We start from the raw sequence: 25,366 nt of genomic DNA on the forward strand, positions 1-25,366 counted from the left end.
AAAGGTCAGACACTGCCGACATCATATACTAATCACCCCAAGACCTTTGACCACTAGAAGTAAAGATCTATGTTAATTAACCCAGACTAAAGAAAAGCGTTGTTAGACAGTAAAGTACTTAATGCTTCACAAAGCCGTGACAAAGCTTGCAGATGCCCGCTTTTCAAATTAAAATGTGATGATTAATTTGAAGAGGTGCACTACAAGGCTGAAGTAGGCTAAAATGTTAAGACAGTTCATCTCTAAAAAGAAACAGAATGGAAAAAAGGTGATTAATGATAAACACATCAGGGCATATGGAATAAAATTGAGGCCCAATTTGCCCAAATCTATTGCTAATAGTACTGCGTTCTAGAAAGGTACCGCGGTACCCCATCGTTGAAGATGATATTAAATATTTTTTAGTACCGGTACTTCATAAAAAATACAAAAACATGCAACCAGAGCGCACTCAGTGTTTCGCTCCAGGTCTCATATGCAACAGGCAGCCGTCACTCACAGAGTGAGACATGGCCCTCATGTGCCGGCGCTGTTGCTGACAGTCCTCGGCTTGTTGAAAGAAAAGATGCCAGAAGAGAGATCTGGAACTACTTCGGGTACGAAGTATTCATTATTTCATACATTTTTTAGGTCTCAAAAAGAAGAAATGTAAAAGAAGACTGCTTTGTCTTGTGTTGCACATACTTGATGTTTGACTGTTAGGAAAGTTGTAGTCAAGCTAGCCAACACAGCTACAGGGCTGCGAACTCTCACGGTTTCCCAATGTAACACACGCTTTTGCATGTTTTCACACACCAAACATCCAATATCTCACACTAAAAAAAACAAAACAATCCATGATGGTTCATCTCCAACCGCTCTGACGGTGAATGGCGCATCTGTGACGCTATTTGCAGATTGGGTTCACCCCACGTCGGCCGTATTGTTCAAAGAAGCCGACGCGAGAGCACTTAATACTTGTTGCATGTTGTAACCAGCTTGCTAACATCGATAACGAGATTTCTTGCTAGCGGCTAAACTTGATGAAACCTTGCTTACTTTGTTCATGACAAACTAGCGGGACAACTTAATGCACCATTTACCGTCGGCGAGGTTGGCGATGAACCAGCGCGGATTGTTTTTTAGCGTGAGATATTGGATGTGTGGTATGAGTGCGTGTGAAAACAACCGTGAGTTAGCAGCCCACAACTTTCCTAACAGTCAAACATCAAGCAAGTGCAACACAAGACCAAGCAAGACAACAAATAAGTCACTGAATTTTCCAGCAGAAATATATACATGTAAAGTAACACACAATTACACTCATGTCGGCCTATATGATCATGAGGTCAGCCTGCAGACAAAATTGTACCAAATAAACAAATTACTAATTTTCATTGTTGTTTTTAAAAAAAGGGGAGAAATTGTCCTTTAATTATGTGTCAATCTTGAATGTACCCAGCCCACATAGCTTTAGATTTTTTCCCACCGCAAACACATCTGTAAAATTATGCAATTCATACTTATGGAAATAACTATGTAGTCATATACGTACAAAAGGCCTACATAGCAGTGTATAATCAATGCTATGATTTTACCATGTCGTTTTCAATAACATCTTGCTGTAGGCCAATACTAACATGAATGCCATTTGTTAAGTGTTCAAAAACCTGGGCAGGAACAAGCTGCTAAAAAGGGGAATCGATCATAGATAAATATTCCAGTATTGTATTTGTGGTATCGTATCCCAAGTATCTGGTATCGTAATATTTTGGCAGGTATAGTATCAACGTCTTTATTTTGGTATCGCGACAATCCTAATTGCTACATAAGTTTCAATGTAGCACTTTGTTTTCAGAAAAGGGAAAGCATTCATCAATTCTACAAGGACTGATGAGCTGCTGATTTGTATGGACTGACAGTATAAAACAACTAGGAAAATGTATACCTAGGATATTTTGACACAGGGGCCTCTGACAAGCCCATGGAGGTCTGACTAAAGATCTGACTAAAGGGCTGGATTCAAATTCGCTTAGGAAGGTTCCCAACTTCCTGAGGCCATTATTAAATAGTTAACTGTTCATGAGAACGAACGATCATGACCAAGAAAGACAGATCATGTAAGTAGCAGAACTCCTTTATGTTGCAACCTTGTTGATGAAGTTTAGTTTGAACCGGGTTGTTTATGTAGTCTACATTACTACTTACTGTAACAACTCTTAATATGCACTTCTTAGCAGTCCATCTTCAAAGAATCACTGCACGCTGACGTCACTAACATGCGTCAACCGTCGCGCCATAACCATGTTGCTTGGAGTGGAGTCGAATTCCCAATTAATTATACTAACTAGCTTTCCATGACCCAATGACGCTTTTTCCCCCACAGAGGTCAATAAATAGTGGTTAGGAGCTTTTGACAATTCTAATCCAGCCACTCAAAGCCAACATTGCAAAAACACCTGAAGGTTAGGAAGAACTATACGTTTCTCAACAACCCAATCAACCCTCTAAAATAGAGCAACTGTTTAAGTCTATCCATCTAAACATGTGGCTTTAAAAACAAATTCCTAAACTGCTCAAAAACTAAAAAAAAAGTCATCGATCTGGTTGTGGCCCTGCTGGATATATATCTTAGCTCATATTCTTCCCTTAAAGCTTCCCTGAACCCTGTTTGATATCATGTCTGGAACCAACTCATTGGAGCCAAAGTAACTTCGGCAGCTACCACTTCATCTGAATTGCCAGCTTTTGAGACTGACGCAGATTTAGTGAAGCCTTTGGAGGAACTAACATGCACATTAACATGCATTCTATCAAGCTTAACTATCAAACCCGCTACATGTTTCATGTGATCGTTAAGTTAAAAGGAAACGCGTTAGAATAAATCAACGTTATCATTGGAAGGATCCAAGCTGCTAACAGTGAGCCTATGTCACTCGCAGGCAATTAACGTTAATCATGTCAGAAGGAACCAACTATAAAGTTAAAGCCAGTGGAAATCTATAGTGGTGACAACTACCACACATGTATGACTTAATGTAACGGAACCATGGCGTTAGTTAACTAAACGTGACATGGAAGGTTAGGCCTCGAAGTCAAGATTCAACATTCACATTGTTAACAAAATTGTTTAACCGTATTGAAATAATTATTTGTTAACGTTACAGCTATATCAATATTCAATTAATAGGAAACTTACAGTCCAAATGTTTCTTCTTTGGCCCCATTACTTCATGTGTAGTCGCCTTGCACACGGTTTTTGATATCGCCGACCCAGTGACACTGTGCTGAGCGGCGGTCATTCGATCTGTAATGCTCTGACCAGACATCCTGTATCGGATCAAAGGCACGGTCACCACGACACAAACTCTTGCCAATCCTAAGGAGTAGCCCGGGCTTTGTGGTCGGTGTCGATATCCAAGGGATCGGTTACACTACAGACAAGAAACAGAGACGGAGTGATGAGATGCCGGGAGTCGATAGTTTCGGTTTTATGTTAGCCGGCTAGCTCACTCATGGGGAGACAAGCCCCCACGAATAAAGTTAAACACACCGACTGAACCCGCGATGCGAACCATGTGGCACACTGGTAACCGTAAGATACCAACCCTGTTGGTAATCACAAGCGTGTAGTCTCTTCTCCCCTTCTCGTGTAGGTCTCACATACCGTAGCGTTAAGGTTAGATAGACGGACCCAATATAAATATATCTTGCTTCCGGAAAGAGTTTTTCACAATAATATTACTTTATGGAGTAAAACAATAGAAAAATAGAGCAGGAGATAATAACAAAATGCAGTTGCCAACTATTTTATCCCCCACCCGCGCACACACACGGCTCTTTAATAGTATCCGTATATTTCACAATCACACGGTATGTGTTGTTGGTTGCATGCTACATATACCAGTACACCAATAAATATTATTCATTTGTAGTAAAAACAATGAAACAATGTGATTGGGTTCAACAGTATTTTAAACACCCTGTAGGTTTAGCTAGAGCCTTTATTTTGGAGTCCACCCAGGTCACCTATGTCACTGCCGGTCTTGTCGTCATGAAAAGCGTCTTGCCGTCATGAAAAGCGTCTTGCCTTGTTCTCTTGGGCCCTTTATCAATATGCGTTCTTGTGTGGAATTATGGGCCCTTTCTCAATACCTAAGACGGCGAGAACGGACTCGCGTTCCCGCGAGAATAGACTCTGGAGTCCTGACTCGCAGGTTCGGAAGAACGGAGAACAGACATTTCCGTAATTGGAACAGCAGCTGACTTGATGACGTCACCACGTCAGCTGGTCTTGCTAATACGTTTTAATTTTGTTTTTGACTTAAATATTTTACTATTAACAAGCTTTTGTTTCATTTTCATTTAAAATGGTATAATATTGAGCACCATATATATATATATAATTAGTCATAAAATAATTAGCTTTATCATTTTAGGAGGAGGAGGTTGGATACAGTAACAAAAAATAAACAGTCAATATTTGAATGCACACACACCTGCCGTTTGTCTTGTTACTCAAACATCAAGAGGCTGATAATCAGTTTAGTGGTCCTCGTACAGCAAGCAGCTGACCACACATCAAATATGGAATGGATTTTTTTAATGGAACTTTTTTATTTTTTTTATTAATTATTATTTAATATAATTATTATTATAATTCAGAGCTTCAGAGTTTCTTTGAAGCTGAAGTTCTGCTGCCGGTTTAGAGTCTTGAGGACGGTCTCCTCGTGTCCTTTAATTAAAACAACGTTAGTTTTAATGCACAATGATGGACAATAACAAGCTGCACTCTGCGGATACAGACAGTTAAAGTTACATTTAAACATGAAGTTATGAATCTAAACTCTGTCCTCAAACAGACGTAACCGGTCAACAACATCAGTCTCTGACACCACATTAAAAGTTATGAAGACTCGTTATAGTACAGTTAAATCTCATGCTCAACCGCTACGGACACGTGAAAACCGGCGGAGCATTTCACAGAAGACTCGCCGAAAACAGGTTGCTCTCTGCGGGCTGAGATCAGCTGACCGCCCGGTCTGTTAACTACACCTCACATCTCCATCCACGGAGAAGATTGTTATGAAGGCTGAATGTTGACAAACCTTTGCTTTAACAACTAACTTCAGTCATAAAATGTCATTACGTTACTTAAATAGTAGTATTTATAAACTTCGACATAAAGTTGTGTTTATTTCCCTCTATCTTTGTTGCCTATTGCTGAGGTGAAATGCATTCTGGGATATTTGGCTCTCACAAGAACAGACGAGCTTACTCCGATGCATGCCCAGTAAAATGGGCGGGGCGAGTCACATCCGGGTATTATGACCGTTCTCGGCCAGATGCGGACTTTAGAATTGGAACAGTACTCGGGCTGCGACTAATGACGTTCCACCTTCTACATATTTGGTTATGTCTGTGCTTTATTAGTTCTATAGATAGAGCTCTCATTAGAAGTTAAAGGTGTGCTGTACGCATTAGTTTGCGTTTATCAGAATTCCAGTAACAATTTCAGTAAATGAGCAAGGGCCTATATCACATAATGCTCTGATCCAATATTACACAACTGTTTTCTCTAATTCATAGTTGCTTCGGTGAGATGGTAGATCTAGCCTTAATGTGGTGAGGGTAGTGTCGCGGGAGCAAAGCAAGGACCAGACTTGAGACTTTAATCAAAGGAATATGACAATGTTTATTTCTGACAGGTGTATCCTGTCATGCAGTCATAAGTTCACCTGTTTCAAAGCTGTCTAGCAACAGCATTGAAAGGCGCTTAATACAAAGTGCGCTCGGATTACACAGTCTTTAACAGCATTTTTGATTGGTTCACTATGTTGGAGGCGGCTCCTTGTTCATGACCTTCCCAGAGCCCCATTGGAGCACAGGGATGTCCATCCCTTCAGGCTCTCGGAACGTCACGTCTCCCGTTGTTGATGGGTTCACTGCATACTTAAGTTTTGTGAGAGTGCGTGCAGTTCTTTAGGAACAGGTTCACTGCATATTTAGGATGTTTTCCGTGTGAGCCATGGCCACCCCTGTCCCATGTATGGATTGGACCCTGAGAGTGGATGCAGCCTTTTTATCAACATGTTTTTGTGCTCCGGGTCATACACGGCCTCCTGCCTTATTATTAATATTATTAGTATTATTATTGTTCAAGTGTAATTACAGTCTAGCGTGAGCATGCATGATTATATTTAATACTCAACAGTAGGAAGTGTTTTTTATTGTTTGATGAACTCAGGAATAGAGCATTTAGGTCAGTTGGGTCAGTTAATCATTTCCCACAGCAAGCGCTAGGGTTCTTTTTGTAAATGTTCTACTTGGTGAGGGCTTTCTACACCGATCTCATGACATGAAACCAAAAGAAAGCTGGGACAGAGAGAGCCTTGCTCTGGGCTAGGGGCTGCATTTGGCCTGTTTAGCATGTCAAGTGGTATGGAGCTAGTGTGGGATCCAATGGAAAAGGTGGAGTGAGGTAGCCTTAGTTAATTTCACCACTGTGTAAACAAATCGTCTCTTGGTTACGTATGTAACCTTCGTTCCCTGAAGGGAACGAGACGCTGCGTAAAGACGCAGTGGGAACGCCCCTGCGCAACCACGTCATGAAGCACGTGTGAAATCTAACCAATGGCGAGCTGGTACGTCATAGGCGGGGACGCCGGACCAGGGCACTATAAAGGGACCCGAAGGGAAGGACCATTCATCTTTGAAAGGCCGAATCGAGTGCCACGGGCAAGCCGGGAGTATGGCAGAACGTTTACGCAGAATCTCGTGCCCTTCAGGGAACGAAGGTTACATACGTAACCGAGAGACGTTCCCTCTCAGGGAACTCAAGCTGCGTAAAGACGCTGTGGGAACCCTATACCCACTCACCATATGAGCAAGTGACCGTGGTGTGAACTCACACTCAGACGAGCAGCTGTGCTCCAGGTGTAGCGTTAAGGCCAAGGTGGTAAAACCTCACGAACGTGTGGGGAGAGGACCAGCCTGCCGCCATGCAAACGTCGTGTAGCGATACTCTTCCCGACAACAGGGCTTTAGAAGCCGCCATACCCCTAGTAGAATGGGTCCAGCTGTTGTTGCCCACGCCAAGTGGAAAAGAGCTTCCATCTACCGGTGTACGCCTTCCTCGTGGCGGGGGCTCTGGAGTGGCGGATGGTCTCCACGACTTCGGTCGAGAGACCGGCTCCTAGGAGGCGGGTCCCCTCGAGGGCCACGCCGAAGGTTTCCATAGCTTGAGGCGAGGGTAAACAATGGACCCCGACGCCTGAGACAGCAGGTCCACCGCGATGGGGGTCTCCAACGGAGGGCCTGCGAGGAGCGACAAAAGGTCCGCGAACCATCTAGGGCCGGCCAGAGCGGGGCTACAAGCAGTAGGCCACCGTCCTGATGGACCTTCACCAGAATCTCCCGGGAGCAGAGCAACCGGGGAAAAGGCGTACAGACATGACCTCGGCCATGCCCGCACCTGCACTGCATCTCCCTCACGCATCCTGCCCAGGGGCAGGATGTGCAAGGGAGAAACACAGAGGACAGTGAGTGGTCTCTCGCAAACAGGTCTACCTCGGTAAGACCGCCTTTCCACAGGAGCTCCACCACCTCGGGGTGGAGTCCAGTCCCCGGGCCTCGGCCCCTGTCTCGACAGGGCGTCTGCCCCCCATATGGCCAGAGCCCGCAGGCAACGCCGAGTGACCTTGATCAGATGGCGCTGGTTTCCCCTCGGGGAGAACCCCTTGGCCCTGAGCCACCACTGCAACGGTCTCAAGTGTAACAGGCCGCAAAGGATCACGTAGGATGCTGCTGTCAGGAGACCTAACAGTCTCTAAAACTGTTTCACAGTGAGTGGCTGGCCTAGCTTGTCCTGCTTGACTGCAGAGAGGATCGAAACTATTCGAGTGGGAGACGGATGTGCCCGCATCGTGGTCAAATCCCAAACAACGCCCAGGAAGGTGGTCCTATGCACTGGGGACAGCACGCTTTTCCTGGCATTGAGTCTCAGTGTCACGGTTACTGATACCGGAGTACGGGAGAACCCAAATGCACGACTCGTACACGATGGACAAGACAGGAGGGTTTTAATCAAGGTTCAGGCAGGGTCAAAACCGGGAGATCCGTCAGGAGGCAAACAAGTCCAGAGGGGCAGGCAGGTAATCCGTAGACGAGGACAGGCAGGGTCAGAATCAGGAGGGCACACAGACAGGCAGACAAATCCAAAACGGGGCAGGCAGGTAAATCGGGGTTGAGGAACAGACGAGGTCGGAATCGAGAAAAACAGGATGGCTTCGGGAAACGCTGGAAAACTTGGTAGAACACACAAGACAATCTGGCAGTGAGCAACAGAATGTGACTGGCTTAAATAGTGAGTGACTGACGAGGGAAGGCACCACAGGTGAGGGTGAGGAGAACCAGGTGCAGGAAATCAGGTGACGAGGTGGGAGGATCTGAAATGACAGGAGAGTTAGTGAACATGCAGTGGAGATGAATAGACTATGATGTGAACACCCAGTGAAGATGAAAAATAAACTATGATGTGGACGTATGTGTGACACTCAGCCCCAGACGGTTGATGTGGGCAAGCACAACACTTCGATGTTGGGTGAAGGGCCGGGAAAAGTCGTCTGAGTCACTGCCCGTAATAAAACGGGTGCAAGGGGGACACACTGGACAATACCGCTCAGCCATTACTAGGTGGAAAAACTTCACTACAGCACTAGATGAAGGCACAGAGAAAAATGTTCCTGCCCTTCGGGTCCCTTTATAGCACCCTGGTCTGGCGTCCCCGCCTATGACGTACCAGCTCGCCATTGGTTAGATTTCACACGTGCTTCATGACGCGGTCACGCAGGGGCGTTCCCACAGCGTCTTTACGCAGCTCATCAAATGATGAATATACAGAAAAAGTAAAATAGCATACTTTTCAGCACCTTTGATAATAATATCATTAGTGATAACTTAATATTGTATTCATATAACATATTTTTAAGATGAAGCACAAAGCGCCTCCCAGATGTAATGATGTGCAGAGTAAAAAACAACATTTGTGACAGCAGAACGTTAGCACCTGAAGAAGCACTGGGGAACTACAGCGGATATTTACTGTACTGCATGGATAAGATCTCACGTAGCAGGCTACAAAGATTTAGTCACTGTTTACATCATGACTTAATTGTTAACTGTGTTCGATTCTGCATGATAACTTCAAAATATTTAGCTCTGATATTTCCAACAGCACTTCATTCAACATTTTGTAAAACTTTGAGGACATCTAGTGGACATCATTTGTACTCATAGCACTGAAAGCACAGTACCCACACAGAGCACCTCAGATCAGATGTTTTGTGTCACATTGTTTACTTTTTTTCGAATTCATTTGAAAATTAATTAGGCATTCGGGCTGGGACAAGGGTGGGTTTGCAAGATGTGGGTCTGAGAGGACTGAATTCAAGGGGGCGTAGGTTTGGTCCTAGCATTGGTAGGGACACTACCACCCCCCGTGACTTGGAACGGAATAACAGTAATAAAACTTTAGTTTGAAATCAGTAGTCTGCACTAAATAAATAATGACTAACAAAATAAATTGATAATAAACGTTCTTTTCGTCCCTACTTCTGCTAACTGTCCGGTAATTTGTACCAATTTATAATTTTACATTGTAATAATTTTTATACCAAATCCACTTTAATTTGGTTTAGTATAGCAGAATAATTTCAGAGGAATTCAAAATTGCACATTTGAGTAATGATGTAACTCAACTGAATTTATAATTTAGAACCAGGAACTTCTAATCACATGTATAAATAATTGTAGATAAAACATGTACATTCAAGTTTTATTTACACTGTAGCATCAAATCCCTTTCAACAGGGCCACACAAGTCTAATAAATCTGTTAACAAGGTTACCGAGGTTACCGAGCGCCATAACTTTCGGTCTCAAAATAGTCAGCAAATAATTGTTTGTAACACTGCTCAAGATTATGTGACAACTTGACAAACACTGAATCTTAACATGTAAAATTTACCAGTGCGAAATAAATGTAAGAGAGTGGGAGATCAAGGTACATAACAGTCGAGAGCGAGTAAGAGCAAGAGTAAACTAACATGGTGTTGGCTGGACAGAAGGGAACTTTTAGAAAAGAACAATTCCATATCCAACATTATCGGTTAACTTGTGGATTCACTGAAGGAGATTGTTTTTGAGGGATCTGACCTTTGCAGAGAGGTTTGTACCAAGTTCCATGATAACCTTATGAACAGTTTCAAATGTACTGTATACCTGAGATCCTTTGGGTAACCAAGGTTTAAAGCATAGATCGGTCCAAAGAGGTAAGCAAAAGCAGTTGGCAGGTCAAGGAGATCTTGAAGGACAATCTTTTCTTCCACAACAACTGCAACACTCGTGACACTTTGAGGCGCTGGGCTCTTATCATCCTGCAACGCAGTGAGGATACCCACAATGAGGCCTTTAGTCTGCTCCTCTTCTGGGTCAGTGTCCTTGTGTTGACAGACAGGAAAAGAACAACACTTGAATTGCAAGACATAAGTCATTAAAATACTGTGAATCAGAATAAGCTCTTACTATAAATAACTCAAAATTATTGGATATACATTTTTTGCCAAATAGAATCAATGTTAATTTATGTTTGACATATTAACTATTTCCATCCCATACCCCACAATCAAAAATTGAACCCCAATACACACATCAAATGATCAATTAGGCTACATGAAGTCATAACCAGGACAGTACAACTACTGAAGACACGTGGAGATTGTTCGGGAACAAGGAGGACAGAGAGGTAATGGTTTTAGTCAGCGTTAAGTACAGCACTATAAATACAGTATAATAACATATTTACAATTTCTATTCAGAACCACTCACAAGACAGTTCCTGAAGAGCTTCTTCTGACTCTCACGGAGATACAAGGGAAAGCCCTTTAAAGCTGCAGTTTGGCAATGTGCAGTGATGTTAGATGTCTGAAACAAGAGTTGCATGAAACATTACAAGATGTAATTCAATTCATTTTCAATTCGTTTTATTTTGTATAGCCCAAAATCACAAATGACAAATTTGCCTCAGAGGGCTTTACAGTCTGTACACATGCAACATCCTCTGTCCCGAAACCCTCACATCGGCACAGGAAAAACTCCCCAAAATATGAAAAAACCCTTCAATGGGGAAAAAAAGGGAAGAAACCTTAGGGAGAACGTCAGAGGATGGATAGACTGCAATGGATGTCATGTGTACAGAATCAACAATATAAAAGATGTACAATACATTCAATTTCTCTAACAGAAATGATACAAGTAATTGCAAGTAGCAGAACAAGTGTACGGCAGGACAACTGCAGGGACAACCACCATCAAGTTGAACCACCATCCAGAGGCTTCTGTGGGGAGGGAGAGCAGAAAGATGTTGGTTTATGATGACAGTAATATTATTCATATTTTAAGTAATGGTGATGGCAGCAGCAGGTGTCAGCAGAGCCATGCCAGGAGTCAGAACCGGGGTCCGCACGAAACTATGATCCACGGAGACCTGCTAGGCGAGAAAGCACAAAAAACTCCCGGAAAGAAGCTTAATTAGTGATTACATTAATAAAACATGGATGATTGTGGAAGGAGAGAGTGAGTGTGAGAGTGAGAGAAGGGCTCGGTGTGTCCTAGGAAGTCCCCCGGCAGTCTAAGCCTAGAGCAGCTTAACTAAGGGCTGGTCCAGGCTAACCTGAGCCAGCCCTAACTATAAGCAATATCAAAGAGGAAGGTTTTAAGCTTTATCTTAAATTAACTGACCCAGTCTGCCCCCCGGACTGAAAGTGGAAGCTGGTTCCACAAAAGAGGAGCTTGATAACTGAAGGCTCTGGCCCCCATCCTACTTTTTAAAACTCTAGGAACCACAAGTAGCCCAGCATCTACGGAGCGCAGATCCCTTGTAGGGCAATACGGTGTAACAAGCTCTTTAAGATAAGACGGTGCCTCACCAGCAAGTACCTTGTAGGTGAGAAGAAGTACCTTAAATTATATTCTTGATTTAACAGGAAGCCAGTGCAGAGAAGTTAATACAGGAGTTATATGATCCCGATTCTAAGTTCTTGTTAATACACGTGCTGCAGCATTCTGAATCAGCTGGAGAGGTTTAAGCGATTTACAAGAGCAGCCTGATAACAAAGAATTACGGTAATCCAGTCTAGAAGTAACAAATGCATGAACTAGTTTTTCTGCATCACTTTGAGACAGGAAGTTCCTGATTTTCGATATATTACGTAGATGAAAAAAGGCAGTCCTTGAAGTCTTCTTTATATGAGAGTTGAAGGACATATCCTGGTCGAAGAGAACTCCAAGATTTCTGACGGTGCTGTTGGATACCAGAGCAATTTCATCCATAGAGACTGTATCACGTGACAGCTGACTTCGAAGGTGCTCTGGGCCTATAATGATAACTTCAGTTTTTTCCGAGTTTAACATCAGGAAGTTGCAGGTCATCCAAGTTGTGATGTCTCCAAGACAATCCTGAAGTCTAACAAGCTGGTTGGTGTCTTCTGGCTTGATTGATAGATACAGTTGAGTATCGTCTGCATAACAATGGAAGTTTATGCGGCGTTTTCTGATAACGTTGCCCAAAGGAAGCATGTACAGGATAAATAGAATCGGTCCAAGCACAGAACCTTGTGGGACTCCGTGACCAACATTGGTGGTCCTCGATGATTCACCGTTCACAAACACAAACTGGGATCGATCCGATAAATAAGATTTAAACCAGCTGAGTGCAGTTCCTTTGATGCCAATCAAGTGTTCCAGTCTCTGCAGCAGGACACAGTGATCGATGGTGTCAAATGCAGCACTGATGTCCAGCAAGACAAGAAAAGAGACATGTCCTTGGTCCGATGCAAGTAGAAGATCATTTGTAATTTTCACCAGTGCCGTTTCTGTGCTGTGATGCATTCAAAATCCTGACTGGAAATCCTCGAACAAAGCATTGTTTTGTAGAAAGTCACATTATTGATTTGTAACAGATTTCTCAAGGATCTTAACGAGGAAGGGCAGATTAGAGATGGGTCTGTAGTACATATAGTTCATATAGGAATCTATGTATTTATTAGATGATTTATTGGTTCAACTTTTCATGATCATGTTCAACCCACAGAGACTAGGCCAAAATATACTGGTAAGCTATTTGAAAAAATGCACTACAAGTTTTCAACAGCAGAGGTCATCATAGAGTTTGCGATGCATTGAATGAATGAACCTTTTTCCAATACAATTGGCTGGAAAGCTTCAATGGATCAGAAAGCTTCACTTTGCCATCACTTTTTACAGTGTAGTAAACCTACAGATTGTGATTTTTTTTTAAATAGCTGCATTTGTTGCTAGGTTTTTTTTGAAAAAAATGTTGCCAGGGTAGTAGATAAAGTTTGCAACACTGAAACGGCACTGAACACCGGTCACTACCGTGCATGCTATACAACTTAGAAAATTAAAATAAGAATACATTTTTCAGTGATGGCTTAGTGAAATGACCCAGGACCTTTCTCAATATGCGTTCTTGTGTGGACTTTTGTTCTCGTGGACTCGTTAAACGTCATCAGTCGCAGCCCGAGAACTGTTCCAATTCTAAAGTCTGCATCTGGCCGAGAACGGTCATAAAACCTGGATGTGACTCGCCCCGCCCATTTTACCGGGCATGCATCGGAGCAGGCTCGTCTGTTCTTGTGAGAGCCAAATATCCCAGAATGCATTTCACCTCAGCAATAGGTAACAAAAGATAGAGGGAAATAAACACAACTTTATGTCGAAGTTTATAAATACTACTATTTAGGTAACGTAATGACATTTTATGACTGAAGTTAGTTGTTGTTAGGATATTCCTTATCCACCCGAGTTGGTTGACGAGAAGAATCCACTACAGGAAATTAGTTAAAAAGTTTAACATTTATTTAGAAGAGAAAAAGTTGTACATGAGCAATTCTCCGCAGATATATCTGGAGACAATGAAATACGCATCGCAAGCAAATCCCTTCCAAAGTCCGCCTGCCTTCTGACACTGACCTGTTTTAATCCCTCTGGTGCCCTTGAACGTTGGTTCAACCCAGTTCATCCTTCTGTAACAAATGCCTTCCCCGAACAATGAGTGTCTGGTACTCTCTCCTGCAGCCTTCGGCCTTGCCCTGAAAATGGGTTCAAACTGGCTCTCCCTTCGGTCGCAGGTGTGTTATCTCAGATAATATTTTATCTTCATTTTTCCTGTGCTCTCTCTTCCACCATTCACATTGTCTGCCTTATAAGGACTGATCCGGTCACGCCATCTGTCCTACAAGCGGACATCTATTCTACAAGCTAAAAAGTAAATACAAGAAGACACACACAGAGAACCCCACATCCCACATTGTTAAAGCAACTTTTGTTGTTAAAGCAAATGTTTGTCAACATTCAGCCTTCGTAACAATTAGCTCCGTGGATGGAGATGCGAGGTGTAGTTAACGGACCGTCAGACCCTCCTGAACGGGGGGGCAGGGAATCTCACTATAACGAGTCTTCATAACTTTTAATGTGGTGTCAGAGACTGATGTTGTTGACCGGTTACGTCTGGTTGAGGACAGAGTTTAGATTCATAACTTCATGTTTAAATGTAACTTTAACTGTCTGTATCCGCAGAGTGCAGCTTGTTATTGTCCATCATTGTGCATTAAAACGTTGTTTTAATTAAAGGACACGAGGAGACCGTCCTCAAGACTCTAAACCGGCACCAGAACTTCAGCTTCAAAGAAACTCTGAAGCTCTGAATTATAATAATATTAAATAATAATTAATTAAAAAATTAAAAAATTCCATTCCATATTTGATCAGCTGCTTGCTATACGAGGACCACTAAACTGATTATCAGCCTCTTGATGTTTGAGTAACAAGACAAACGGTAGGTGTGTGTGCATTAAAATATTGACTGTTTATTTTGTGTTACTGTATCCAACCTCCTCCTCCTAAAATGATAAAGCTAATTACTTTATGACTGATTATATATATATGGTGCTCAATATTATACCATTTTAAATGAAAATGAAACAAAAGCTTGTTAATAGTAAAATATTTAAGTCAGAAACTAAATTAAAACGTATTAGCAAGACGAGCTGACGTGGTGACGTCATCAAGTCAGCTGCTGTTCCAATTACGGAAATGTCTGTTCTCCGTTCTTCCGAACCTGCGAGTCAGGATTCCAGAGTCTATTCTCACGGGAACGCGAGTCCGTTCTCGCCGTCTTAGGTATTGAGAAAGGGCCCACACACACACACGTTGCCAATGATTAGTCAGACTTTCGGTCCTGTCGGGTATTAAAACAGTGGCCAAATGACCGGTTTCAGGCTATGTGAGCAAATTTAGAATCCCTAATTTATAAAGTCTTACATTTAGCCATAGGAAATGAAAAAGATCACTTTATTTAAGACTCTGTGCTTCTTTCTGTCAGACTCTCACTGGAGACGACCCAAGAGCAGACGCAGGTAGGATAGACGCAGAGTCTTTATGAACAGGTCAGACATCATTCACTACGAGCAGGCCGGGAGAGACAGGGAGAAAAACACTGGAAGGCTTGGCAGAAGACACAAGACGATCTGGCAGGGAGCTGACCAAAAGAACAGAGGTTAAATACACAGGGGAGGCAATCAGGGAACGGGAAACACCTGGGAGGGGGCGGAGACAAACAATTGACAAGACAACAGGCTGTGACACTTTCAAGTCTCTGTGTCTTTAATTTCTCAGTTAGAAAAAAAACATTTACGGCAAACCCATGGTCACAAATAAATGATCAGACAGAAGTAGCCATTTTTGTTGCCATGTATTATTTTATACATACAGGAAATTGGTCTGCCTTTTACCGATCCCACAGTGGGAGCAGTGCGCTGCCTTGGGTCATTGTGCCATAACATTTGATATTTTGTCAGAGTCAATAATTTAGGGAAACTCTTGAAATAAGGATAATGATAATTTGGCACACAGATTATAGACCACTACCACCATGAAGAAACTGACATCTTCACAAATTGATCAAAAGACATGATACTTGTATCCAACATGTAATCAACTTTTATGTTTTTTCATAGTTTTAGCCCAGTTAAAATTATTCATACTTTAGCTGCCCCTTTATAATTGAGGCAGGTAATGCATCCTCCTTTGAAGAATGTATTTGTCATGTATATAATGGGTATGTCAACAGGGAGGGTAAGCTTATACACAGATACTCTCCGAGGGACACGGAAAATGATGCAAAGACTTGGCTGCTGGTATGTGAGCTAAGTGATGACATTTTAGCCTGAGAGAAAAAGCTGAGAGACCTACCCTTTGCTAAAGGCGGGCTCAGTATGATGGCACCAAGTCTTGATTGATTTCACTCTTCAGATTAAGGCCCTCCGATCTTGTTCTACCTAGAGAGACCTGGGAGCCCTGGTAGCCACAGAGAGGCACCTGTGGCTCAGCCAGTCGAGCATGAGGGAAAAGGACAAGTCCTTCCTCCTCGACGGCCTCTCTCCTCGTCAGCTCTCTTCGGGACGCCATTGACGCTGTTGTGGATGGATTCCACGACGAGAGAAGGGGGCAGACCCGGCCGTCAATGAGCGCGCATCACCTGGTACAGCAAGAGAATGTCGCGTCACGTGCACCCCCTCGTCAAGGCTGGGCTGCGACGCAGACGGTGTCTTCGCGCGGTAGGGCTGGTCTGAGGACGGTCACTGCCACCAAGAAGGCATCATCGAAGCGGTTGATCCCCACTGGGAGGGACGGGGCTGCACTGCACTATCCGGTGCCCCCATCCACCCGGTACTCTCCAGGGGTCAGGCTGGTTTCCCCGCCATCATTTCGGGGCACGCCCGGCCCCAGCGAGCGCGAGCCAGAGGGCCGCTCGCTGCCTCCGAGGAGGGTCCCGGCGCTACTAGACCAGTGTTTCACTGCCCGTGTGCTATTACAGGGCACTGTGTCTGCAGACCCGAGACCAGTCTTGAGAGGCTGGTACCCTTAAAAGAGTTTCTGGGAGAGTGGCAAGCCCTCCCCAATGTATCTCAATGGGTCCTGCGTACGATCGACAGGGGCTACGCCATCCAGTTCAAGAGGCGGCCGCCTCGATCCAGAGGGGTTCTACCCACAGCGTTCTACTAAATGCGTGGACGCAGCTCTGGCACCATTACGCCCCAGGGTACCTGCATTATAAACTACATCGACAACTGGTTGATTTTAGCTCCATCCGAGCGACTGGCAGTCCAACATTGAGATGTTTTGCTCGCCCACATCAACCGTCTGGGGCTGAGACTCAACGCCAAGAAGAGTGTACTGTCCCCCCTGCAAAGGACCACCTTCCTGAGCGTGATATGGGATTCGACCACGATGCAGGCACGTTTGTCTCCCGCTCGAGTAGCTTCGATCCTCTCTGCAATCAAGCAGGCCAAGCTAGGCCAGTCACTCACTGTCAAGCAGTTTCAGAGACTGTTGGATCTGCTGGCAGCGGCATCCAGCATGATCCCGTGCGGCCTGCTGTATTTGAGACCTTTGCAGTGGTGGCTCAGAGCCAAAGGGTTCTCCCCGAGGGAAAACCAACGCCGTCCGATCAAGGTCACACTGCGGTCCTTGCGGGCTCTGGCTAAATGAAGGGACTCTTGGTTTCTATCCCAAGGGCCGGTGTTAGGAGCAATCTGTCGTCGAGTCACACTCACGACAGACGCTTCTCTCACTGGCTGGGGAGCAATCATGAGTGGTCGCTCAACCTGGGGGCTGTGGCAACATCATCACCAGTCTTGGCATACAAATTTTCTAAAAATGTTGGCAGTATTTCGAGGATTGAAACACTTCTGCCCAGCCTTGATGTACCAGCATGTAGCTTGTCCGTTCAGACAACACATCGGTGGTTTCATATATCAATCATCAGGGGGGTCTGCGCTCACGGCAGCTATACAAGCTAGCTCGCCAGATCCTCCTGTGGTCCCTCGGGAAGCCCTGTTCAGTGAGAGCAGTATATATCCCAGGGTACTTAAACCAGGGGGCAGACGCCCTGTCGAGACAGGGGCCGAGGCCCGGGGACATGAGACTCCACCCCGAGGTGTTGGAGCTCCTTTGGAGACACTTTGGTCGTGCCGAGGCAGACCTGTTTGCTTCCAGAGAGACTACACACTGTCCTCTGTGGTCCTCCCTGACGCACCCGGCCCCGCTAGGGGGGGATGCGATGGTGCAGGCTTGGCCCAGGTCACGCCTGTACACTTTTCCCCCGGTTGCCCTGCTCCCAGGGGTTCTGGAGAGGGTCCGTCAGGACGGTGTCAGTCTACTGCTAGTAGCCCCGTACTGGCCGGCCCGATTATGGTTTACGGACCTGATATCTCCCCTCGTCGGTCCTCCCTTGGAGATTCCGTTCACGGCGGACTTGCTTTCGCAGGCGTCGGGGTCCATCGTTCACCCCCACCTGGAGCTATGGAGACTATGGGCGTGGCCTCTGATGGGGCCCGCCTCTTAGAATCTGGTCTGTCGACCGAGGTCGTTGAGACCATTCTCTACTCCAGAGCCCCTGCTACAAGGAAGGCGTACGCTGGTAGGTGGAGGCTCTTTTCCACTTGGTGTGGAGAACGGAAGCTAGACCCAGTTAACTGCCTGGTGGTTTCAGTACTGGAGTTCCTGCATGAACGATTCTCCACAGGTTTATCCCCGTCCGACCGGTATGGTAAAGGCATTTCTACTGCCTTCCCCCGGCTATATTCCTAAGGTGCCGTCCAGTTCGTTCGGGCCTATCGTGCTGCAGGCCTTCTGTCCTCCCCCTTTCCTGACGTCGGACCAAGCGAAGCTGAACCTCCTCTGTCCGGTTAGGGCTCTAGACTCATACGTCCACATAACTGCCCTGTGTAGACGTTCCGAACAGCTGTTTGTATGTTTCGGACCAAACAACATTGGGGGCCCGGTGTATAAATGAATGAAAAAATGAGCAAGTGGGTGGTTGAGGCCATCAAACTTGCCTACGAATCGGCTCATTGCTCACTAGCTCATATGGCGGAGTGGGTATTCGCGTTCCCACAGCGTTTTTCACGCAGCTCGAGTTCCCTGAACGTCTCCGGTTACGTATGTAACCTTAGTTCCCTGAGGGGAACGAGACGCTGCGTGTTTATGCCATTCTCCCGGCATGCCCGTGGCACTTGACACGGCCGTTCAGAGATGAATGGGCTTGTGTTTTGGAGCTGTTTATAGCTTCCTGGTCCTGGCGTTGCCCGCCTATGACGTACCAGCTCGCCATTGGGTGGATTTCACACGTGCTTCATGACGCGGTCACGCAGGGGCGTTCCCACAGCGTTTTTCCCGCAGCGTCTCGTTCCCCTCAGGGAACTATGGTTACATACGTAACCGGAGACGTTCCTTGCCCTTCCTCATGTGTCACTAGTCTTTTTGCCTCCCCTGATTCCTGATTGTGTCCACCTGTTCCCACACTTCCCTCATGTTTACTTGTAGTCTGCGTCTCCCCTCTCCCCGAACCCTTTTGTTAGAGAATAAAGAACTGTCAACTGAACCTTCACTCTGCGTCCGAGTCCTCCTCCTCAGACCCCGGTGTGACAGGAACTTTACCTCCTTCTAAACTGATATCACATCTAATGCTAAATTCCCACTGTGGCACAGAGAAATTATCCAAGTGCAAGAAAGCCAGCTGGAAAGGACTGGAATAAGGTTTTTGACATTTCATATGATAAACAATTCAAAAATAAATTAATTCTGCAGTTGTCGGAATAAAATAAGAAAACGGCAGATGACACGCACGGACGAGCCATATTAGGGAAAGATAACATTTCTACCAGTGACGGCTGGTCCACACACTTTTGCATTGAATCATACTGATATGTTTACTGATTGGCTGGCCCTACCAAATAAAATCCACCAGCCGCCACTGATTGCTACCCAGCATGACGACGGACACATGCTAAGAAAACAAGCATGTGGATAAAAACAGGCACATTTTATCCAAAACAATTAATTGTGTGACGTTGTAATGCTTTTGAGTGAGTTAGTTTTAAATTTGGACAGCTTCAATGGTTCACACCAAAAGCAAAGCAAATTTTTGCCAAGCTTTACTCGCCCGACTAGTTTTTCGCTTCATCCGCGTCCCGCCTTATGCGCGCCTGGAAGGGGCTTGCCTCTGTTGCTTGTCTCCGTAAAGACTACGTTCCGCTATCCACCATGGAAATAAGTAAACGCTATTTTTGCTCTTTGTTTTTAGTGTGAATTACGCAAACGTCGGAACCACAAATGCCGTCATTTTTGGGTTCATGACCGGTTGCCCAAAATTGAAAATTACAAATCTTTCTCAGAGGGCTTTACAGCCGGTACACATGCAATATCCTCTGTCCTGAAAACAAACCCTGACATCGGCACAGGAAAAACTCAAATAATGAAAAACCCTTCCATGGAAAAAAAAGGGAAGAAACCTCAGGGGAGGGATCCCTCTCACGGGATGGAAAGGCCGCAATGGATGTCATATGTACAGAATGAACAATGTACAATACATTCAATTCCTCTAACAGAAATTATACACATGATTGCAAGTAGCAGGCCAAGTGTACGGCAGGACCACCGCAGGGGCAACCAGCATCAGATAGAACCACCATCCACAGAGGCTTCTGTGGGGAGGGAAAAGCACAAAGATGATAGCAGCAGCAGGTGTCAGCATGGCAATGGCGGAATCAGGACCAGGGTCCAGAAGGAACTACGATCTATGGAGATATGCTAGGCGAGAAAGCAAAAAAAACTGAATGAAGCTGAATCAGTGATAGGCGTTAATAAAATGTGGATTATTGTGAAGGAGTGAGTGAGAGTGAGCATATGAGAGGGGCTCGGTGTGTCCTAAGAAGTCCCCCGGCAGTCGAGGCCTTAACAGCTAGCATCCGTATAAGTAGTATCCGATAAGCATCGACTGTAGAAACTAGAGTTGAGCCGGATACTCGGCTGAACTCTAGTTTCCGGTACGGATAAAGCACTTTTGCCGAGTACGAGCATTATACGAGTAATACGAGTCAATATCTGTGCTCAGATTGAATAAAAGTCCTCATTGGGTAGCTGTCTGTGTCTGCGTTCTGTGATTGGCTGGTAGTCACAGCGCCCCTCCCCTACACACATACTGTTTGTGTTGCTGTGTCCCGCTCGGCTCACTCACACAAAGAACACTGAGAAGTGAACAGCTCTCTCTCCCTCTCTGTCGTCAGGTTCGCGGGTCTTTCGCCATAAATTTAAAGGATTTCTTCGCCTTCAGATTTATTTTTTCCATTTCAAGACAACCCGACAACTTACGGGTAAAATCTTTCATACTTCCGTGGTTGCCCCGCCCACTTCCGGGTTAGGCCCCGCCCAATCCGAGTACAGATACGGATACAGATAATTCACATGATTCAACAGATACTGATACAGATACAGATAATGCTGTACTCGCTCATCCCTAGTAGAAACCCTTGGCAGAAAGAGGAGATTCCAGTAGCAGAAATTCAAAGGTAATCAGACAATGGTCCGACAGGAGAGGGTTCTGTGTTATAAAGAATAATAATAATATAATAATAATAAAGATTGTTAAATGTTCTATCCCAATACCAAGACACAAGTCAAAGGTGTTTGTATGGAAGCGCAGAGAAGTGTGTAAGACTGCGACTCTGCTCCCTGGTTTGTACTCTGGGTCAAGGATTAATAAATCCACTAAGAAACTGGTTCATATTCTTAGAAATCAGTTGAGCTCCATCCAAAGTTGGATGGATGCCATCCCTCTATGGAAGTAAATCTGTGTCATAGGGGGTTGTGTTTTTGGGATGAGCGAGTACAGCATTATCTGTATCTGTATCAGTATCTGTTGAACCATATGAATTATCTGTATCCGTATCTGTACTCGGATTGGGCGGGGCCTAACCCGAAAGTGGGCGGGGCTTAACCCGGAAGTAGGATGTATTTTACCCGTAAGTTGTCGGGTTGTCTTGAAATGGGCTGGGCTTTAACCGTTATGCTCTTTTTTAAGCATGCAATTGACCCTTTGCAGGGAGCTTGATTAGCAGGTGACGAATATAAAACATGAACTTTGAAAACAGTGTACTGTACTGACGCATTTCTGCGGTTAAAACAGCATTCCTTCTTAATTATTGTGGTGTGTGAGTGTGTGTGTGCGTGTGAACAGAACCAGCAGACGGTAAAAAAACTCCGGCAGAGAGAGGAAAAGAGAGAGAGGTCAGTGCGTGAAGTAAAAAAACTAAAAACTTGTTCGAGCCAAAATGAAAAAAACAAAATCTCCGACAGGCAGAGATGCAACGCGAAGCCGAAGAAATCCTTTAAATTTATGGCGAAAGACCCGTGAACCTGACGACAGAGAGGGGGAGAGAGAGCTGTTCACTTCTCAGTGTTCTGTGTGTGAGCCGAGCGGGACACAGCAACACAATAAACAGTATGTGTGTAGGGGAGGGGCGCTGTGACTACCAGCCAATCACAGAACGCAGACACAGACAGCTACCCAATGAGGACTTTTATTCAATCTGAGCACAGATATTGACTCGTATTACTCGTATAATACTCGTACTCGGCAAAAGTGCTTTATCCGTACCGGATACTCGTTTCAGCCGAGTATCCGGCTCATCTCTAGTTGTGTTGGGTTCTGAAGGCCGAAGAGGAGACCACCTTCCCTTTGTTCTCGTCCAGGCAGGATACGGGGAATAAAAGGGTCGACTAGCTCAGGTTTTAAAAATCTAAAAGTATTTAATAACTAAACAAAGAGTAAGGCCTGCAATTACAATGTGAAATACAATGTGAATAGCAATATATTTTGCGAAATAGAGAATTCTCCGAAAAATTCTAACTGTTCTCCTCCCGGTTTGTCAATTCGAAAGCTCCCGCGGGGATTGTCTTTGGGGTGTATTTGAATGTCATTGGCTCCTTCTTCAATGTATCTCCTCCTGGTTCCTCTTTCGGGAAAAGATGGGAGAAATCCATAAAAGACGGCAATTAGCTTCCGTCCCTAGGTTTTAACATTACATCATGACAGGATGTTAATGTGTACAGTGTTGATATGATTTACATGACTATAAATTGTTATTGACCCTAATGCATTCACTTCATTTAACATACAAATGTAATATCTGCTATCTAACATCACACAAACTATAAAAATCGCTGTTAAAATATTCAGGCGCAAAAGAAATCATGGTTACAATATTCATCCCAAAAAATTCAGCCGTGAGAACGCCAACATCCGGGACACTAAAGTAGAGCAATCGATTCTAGATTCAAGATCAGGAGCGTGCGTCAAGCAAAAGGAGCGAGTACCCAATACACCTTCGGCTTCATATTGTAGCCATGTCCAATAATAACCGGGCCGCTAAATATTTTAACAGTTTTAGGTTGAATTTTTTTGCAGTATTTTGATGTTGAAAAACATTCAGATCCATTATTTCAATGCATAAATATTCAATGCTAGAAATTCAATCACCTTTTTATTTCAACCCTCGATGACACAGATTTACTTCCATATCCCTCCTAATCAGACCAGGCTCTCCCCAGAACGTCTTTGTACGGTGTGGGTCGGTATGGCTCCGGACACAGGCACACGACAACAGGGTGGTGAGTTTCAATATATTTATTTTGGCTGCTCTCGCTCGCAGGAACGCCGCTCGCTGGGTCGGTCTCCCTTCCCTCGCTCGCCCCCGCCTCACTGTTATGTAGGGGAGAGCACACACACACGTCATTATCCCCAGGTGATTGTTATTATTTTCACCTGGCACTGTTCCCCGAGCCACTCCCCCTCTCTCCCACCTGCAGCCGGGCTGAAACCACGCCCGCCACCACATACCCCCACCGCCCGACTTAGGCCGGGGAGTCGTCCGGCCTAGCTTACTCCCCCCCCCTCCCTCCAGCGGGCGGGAGAGGAAGTCCGCCACGACCATCTGCGTCCCCGGCCTATGGACCACCTTGAAGTTAAACGGCTGCATGGCCAGATACCACCGAGTGATCCGGGCGTTAGTATCCTTTATGGAGCCATTGGAGCGGGGCGTGGTCCGAACAGAGGGTGAATGAGCGTCCCAGGAGGTAGTAGCGCAGGGAGCCCACCGCCCACCGGATGGCCAGGCACTCCTTCTCCACCGTGCTGTACCTGGCCTCCCTCTCCGACAGTTTCCGGCTGATGTAGACCACCGGGCGGTCGACCCCCTCGACCTCCTGGGACAAAACGGCCCCCAGCCCTCTGTCCGACGCGTCGGTCTGCAGAACAAACGGGAGAGAAAAGTTAGGTGTGTGGAGGAGTGGCTCCCCACAGAGAGTCTGTTTTACCTTCTCAAACGCCCGCTGGCACTGCTCCGACCACTGGACCGGATCTGACGCACCTTTCCGGGTCAGGTCGGTCAAGGGGCTGGTGAGGTCCGCAAACCCGGCGATGAACCGTCTGTAGTAACCTGCCAGCCCCAAAAACCGCCTCACCTCCTTTTTCGTCTTGGCACGGGCAGGCTGCAATTGCCGCTGTCTTGTCTACCTGGGGACGCACCTGCCCCCCCCCAAGTGCTACCCCAAATACCGTACCTCCCTCCGTCCAACTGCACACTTCCCCGGGTTGGCGGTGAGCCCAGCCCGCCTCAGTGACTCCAGCACCGTGTCCACCCGCCGCACATGCTCCGCCCAGGTGGTGCTGTGGATAATGACATCATCCAGGTAGGCGGCTGCATACGCGGCGTGCGGGCGCAGCACCTTGTCCATGAGGCGCTGGAACGTGGCCGGGGCACCGAACAAGCCGAAGGGAAGCATGGTGAATTGGTACAAACCATACGGAGTGGAGAAAGCTGTTTTCTCTCTGGACTCTGACGACAGGGGAATCTGCCAGTAGCCCTTAGTTAAATCCAGGGTCGTAAAAAAACGTGCAGTGCCCAGCCGGTCCAGGAGTTCGTCGACCCGGGGCATTGGGTAGGCGTCGAATCGTGATACGTCGTTCACCTTGCGGTAGTCCACGCAGAACCGCACAGTCCCATCCTTCTTGGCCACCAGAACGATGGGGCTGCACCAGGCACTGTTGGACTCTTCTATTACCCCCATCTCCAACATAGCCGCCAATTCCTCCCGAACCACTTTTCTTTTGTGTTCGGGTAGTCTGTAGGGTCGTGACCTCACCGTCACCCCCGGGGGTGTCTCGATTCGGTGCGCTATCAGGTCGGTGCTGCCTGGCCGGGGGGAGAACACATCAGCAAACCGCTCCTGCAACTGGGCAATGTCTGCTCTCTGGTCCTCAGAGAGATGCCCCTCACACGAGAGCGGGGTGGGATTGGCCGCTTTTGGCACCTCCGGCCCCAGGTCCTCTCTTTCCGATACTGTGGAAATCAGAGAAACAGACTCCGCCTCCCTCCAGGGTTTCAGGAGGTTGAGGTGGTATATTT

General features: G+C 45.7%; 1 protein-coding gene across 11 annotated transcripts in view; it reads right to left on the reverse strand.

The window, feature by feature from the left end:
- Positions 1-3,692, reverse strand: part of picalma (phosphatidylinositol binding clathrin assembly protein a) — a 31,476-nt gene extending 27,784 nt beyond the window's left edge. For 8 of the 11 annotated variants that reach the window (XR_005120036.2, XR_005120038.2, XR_005120037.2 and 5 more), the window contains exons 1-2: positions 3,588-3,692; positions 3,179-3,413 (exon numbers count right to left, since the gene is read on the reverse strand). Coding sequence is in view for 6 of the 11 variants with exons in the window: in XM_037467535.2 (XP_037323432.2) it covers positions 3,179-3,308 (130 nt within the window). In the remaining 5 variants the exon portion in view is untranslated. Of the gene's footprint in view, positions 1-3,178; positions 3,414-3,532 lie in introns of all 11 variants that reach the window. The other 3 variants (XM_037467534.2, XM_037467541.2, XM_037467540.2) reach the window with 3 other exon arrangements.
- Between the last annotated feature and the right edge of the window lie 21,674 nt (positions 3,693-25,366).

This window comes from Pungitius pungitius, chromosome 16, assembly GCF_949316345.1.
Source record: "Pungitius pungitius chromosome 16, fPunPun2.1, whole genome shotgun sequence".
Lineage (NCBI taxonomy): Eukaryota > Metazoa > Chordata > Actinopteri > Perciformes > Gasterosteidae > Pungitius > Pungitius pungitius.